The sequence below is a fragment of the Phaenicophaeus curvirostris genome, chromosome 7 (genome assembly GCF_032191515.1).
Source record: "Phaenicophaeus curvirostris isolate KB17595 chromosome 7, BPBGC_Pcur_1.0, whole genome shotgun sequence".
Classification (NCBI taxonomy): Eukaryota; Metazoa; Chordata; class Aves; order Cuculiformes; family Cuculidae; genus Phaenicophaeus; species Phaenicophaeus curvirostris.
Window position 1 is genome coordinate 35,372,587 of NC_091398.1, and position 3,762 is coordinate 35,376,348.

At 49.0% G+C, this 3,762-nt stretch overlaps 1 protein-coding gene across 1 annotated transcript; it reads right to left on the minus strand.

Annotated features, from left to right (window-relative positions):
• Nucleotides 1-489: 489 nt before the first annotated feature.
• On the minus strand, nucleotides 490-3,350 carry CXCR4 (C-X-C motif chemokine receptor 4). The gene is made up of 2 exons (XM_069861817.1): nucleotides 3,301-3,350; nucleotides 490-2,091 (listed from the first exon to the last, which is right to left on the minus strand). Exons 1-2 carry the CDS (start codon nucleotides 3,337-3,339, stop codon nucleotides 1,030-1,032), a joined length of 1,101 nt encoding a protein of 366 aa, XP_069717918.1. The 5' UTR covers nucleotides 3,340-3,350; the 3' UTR covers nucleotides 490-1,029.
• Between the last annotated feature and the right edge of the window lie 412 nt (nucleotides 3,351-3,762).

A 3,762-nucleotide genomic window follows, 5' to 3' on the forward strand; every position in this document is an offset into this window, starting at 1 on the left:
GCCCCTGTCACTTGGGAGAAGAGGCCAGCACGCTCCTCTCCACAACCTCCTTTCAGGTAGTTGTAGAGAGCAATGAGGTCTCCCTTCAGCCTCCTCTTCTCCAGGCTAAACAATCCCAGCTCTCTCAGCCACTCCTCATAAGACCTGCTCCTAAGAGGTTTGACTCCTAAGAGGCTGTAAGCTTTAGCAATTGCTTAAATATTGATTTTCATCTGTAGATATTTTGCCCTCAAAAAGTTTTTTGTTTAAAGCAATAGTTTAAGTCATTCTAAGGATAATGTTAACTGGAGTAAATTCATTCTGGTGAAAAAACAAATGACTTGGAACTCACAGGTGTCAACTGCATAATCAATAGGTACTGAAACTCATTTTCCTCCTTTCCCTAACAGAGCCCTGCAATTTGCAAAGGAATTATTGTGCATTGAGAACTGTAAATAAAAGCATTGAGAAAAACATTTAAGCAGAAACAAAAATACCACTCCAAATAACTTTTTGTCATATACTTTTATTTACCTTGAACATAATTTTTTGCAAACTATCAATTACTGAGAACAGGGAAAAAAACCCTAGCAGATAACAGAGGAGGCTTTGGTTATAAGTGCCATTTCTACAGCAGAGTTAAGCTATTGTAAACCAAATATCTTGTAGTAAGGTAAAAATCTCCAGCCCAAATTTTTTAAGATTTTAAAACACCAAAAATATTTACATATAAACAACAGAGAAATCCTCTAAACTTTTGACAGTCACTTTCTGCAATCCCTAAGTGTTTAGTTCACACACCTATACATACAGACCAGCACTAAAACTTTTGTGAACTAACCACTCGTCCACAGGACCTGCCTAGACAGTTTGTCTCATCAATACGAAAGTTTATTTATATAAATAAGTCAATATAACTTCACAGACACTAAAAGAAACAATATAAAAATCCAACTGTAAATAAATATGTACATTATGGTCAGTCTTGTATTTCTGAAATCTCGTGCCACTTTGCAGTGTCCATTTATAAAATGATGGCAAGGAGCAGCGTTAGCTGGAATGGAAACTTGAAGACTCGGACTCTGTAGAAACAGAAGAATGTCCCCCACGTTTGCTTTTCGAAAGAATCTTGAGGCTTGATCCTCTGCTAACTGATGTCAAGGCATTTTGTGCCGATGTCTTGAATTTGGCACCCAGGAAGGCGTACAGAATCGGATTCAGGCAACAGTGGAAGAATGCCAAGGCTTCGGTAATGGAGATCCATTTATGCACAATCGTCTCCAAGCTGCAACGATGCCTGATGACTCCCAGCAAGATGAATGTGTCAATGCTGATGCCAATATAATATGGCAGCCAGCAGGCAAAGAAGGCAAGGATGAGGATAACCGTTGTCTTCAAGGCTTTGCGCTTCTGGTGGCCTTTTGAATGTGACAGCTTAGATATTATAATACAGTAGCAAGTCAGGATTATTAGACCAGGCAAGACAAGTCCTACCAAGATATGCTGAAATCTGAAAGAAATAAGCCAGTTTTCATGAGGGTACATGCGATCACATAGATATTTTCCTTCTACTTCACTAGTACTGGCAAAAATTATATCAGGCACTGTCAAAAGCACAGCTGGCAGCCAGACGCCTACATAGACCACCTTCTCAGCCAACAGCTTTCGTGGTCGCTGGCTGTTGGTAGCATGGACTATTGCCAGGTAGCGATCTAAACTTATGAAGGCCAAAATCAAGACACTGCTATAGAGGTTGACTGTGTAAATGACATGAACTGCCTTACACAGAACATTCCCGAAGTACCAGCTTATGGCCGCATCCACAGACCAGAACGGCAAGGTGATGACAAAGAGGAGGTCAGCCACAGACAGGTGTAGCCTGTATTTATCAGTCATGCTTCTTTGTTTCTTCTGGTAGCCCATAACAATAATAACCAATCCATTGCCGATTATTCCCGTTAGGAAGATGATGGAGTAGATTGTCGGCAAGAAGATCCGGTTGAAGTCAGCATTCTCATGCTGAAAGCATGGCTCTCCATAGTCTCCGTAGTCACCTGAACCAATCTCATCAGTGCCATTATCAGAAAATTCAATGATTAACCCGGAGGACAGCTGAAAGAAGAAAAAAGAATCAGATGTTAGCTTCTCTGCCAAAGCTGCCTCTGTAGGACAGTAGGTGAAGTGTTGCCTCAACAGAACAAACTTTCAGAAAACCAGATGGAGAAATACAATTCTTGAACATATACATATAAAATACAAAGAAGTAGTTAAGCTTGATTTGTCTTTCTCTAAGGAATAGGATCTTGTAACTAAGGTCCAGATGAAAGAGCAACAAAGCTGGTGAAGGGGCTGGAGAACAGGCCTTATGAGGAACGGCTGAGAGAGCTGGGGGTATTTAGCCTGGAGGAGGCTGAGGGGAGACCTCATTGCTCTCTACAACTACCTGAAAGGAGGTTGTGGAGAGGAGGGTGCTGGCCTCTTCTCCCAAGTGACAGGGGACAGGGCGAGAGGGAATGGCCTCAAGCTCCACCAGGGGAGGTTTAGGCTGGACATTAGGAAAAAATTTTTCACAGAAAGGGTCATTGAGCACTGGAACAGGCTGCCCAGGGAGGGGGTCGAATCACCTTCCCTGGAGGTGTTTAAAGGACAGGTGGATGAGGCGCTGAGGGCATGGTTTAGTGTTTGATAGGAATGGTTGGACTCGATGATCCGGTGGGTCTCTTCCAACCTGGTGACTCTACGATTCTACGAAAGGGAGAAGGAAGCCAAGGGCTGGTTGGGGGCACTCCAGCGCTCTCAGGAGGTGCTGCCACCCACGGTAGAGCCCCTAAGTGCTGGAGGCAAGAGGTTGGGCTTTTACCTCTTCCAACAGAGCTACCTAATAAAAATTGCACTTGGCCGGCGATCCCGCTGCTCCCAAGCCCCTTCTCCTTACGGGGACGGGGTCAAGGAAGATGGGGGGGGGGGGGGTGTCCCCGGGAGCCGCCGCCGCGCTCCCGCCTTTGTTCCCGGTCCCGGGGAGGGGCGGGGGGGGGTGGAAAAAAAAGGAAGCGAAATCGCGGGGAGGGCACGAAAGCGCCTGAGGAAACCACCAACGGCCCCGGGAGCCGCTCGGCGGGACGGAGCCACCTGCCTCAGGGCCAGCCCTTCCCTTCCCTGTGCCCCTGCGACCCCGCTCCCCACCGGGATGCGCCCGTTCGGGCGCATCCCGGTGGGGAGCGGGGTCGCAGGGGCTGCAGCCGGTCCCAGCCACCTCCCCGTGGGTCCCCGCCACCCTCGCCCCCCAGCCAGGCTGCGGGGAGCGATGCTCCCAGCACTTACATCCAGGCTGTCCAGGCTGCTGTCCATGCTCTGAGCCATCGCGCCCTCACCCGCCGTCCCAACAACTCGAGCTCGTGGCGGGACGCGGCTCTTTATAAGTTCCCCGCCTGCTTCCCCCCCCCCCCACCCCGCCCCCGGCTCCTCCCCGGAGCCTCGCACCGCCCTTTGTCTGCCCCGGGGGCGATGTCACCGGCCCGCTGGGGTCCTCCTGCCGGCGGGGCTTTGAATTTCCCCTCCAGGGAATCCTTTGAAGTGGCACCGAGTCCAACCATTCCTATCAAACACTAAACCATGCCCCTCAGCGCCTCGTCCACCCGTGCCTTAAACACCTCCAGGGAAGGTGACTCAACCCCCTCCCTGGGCAGCCTGTTCCAGCGCCCGATGACCCTTTCTGTGAAGAATTTTTTCCTAATGTCCAACCTAAACCTCCCCTGGCGGAGCTTGAGGCCATTCCCTCTTGTC

Bases quoted from the DNA above. Each gene is read 5' to 3' on its own strand.
- CXCR4 (XM_069861817.1), bottom strand. From the start codon at position 3,339: ATGGCTCAGAGCATGGACAGCAGCCTGGACAGCCTGGAT. The intron at 2,092-3,300 runs GTAAGTGCTGGG...TTCTTCTTTCAG, and splicing joins GCAGCCTGGACAGCCTGGAT to CTGTCCTCCGGGTTAATCAT.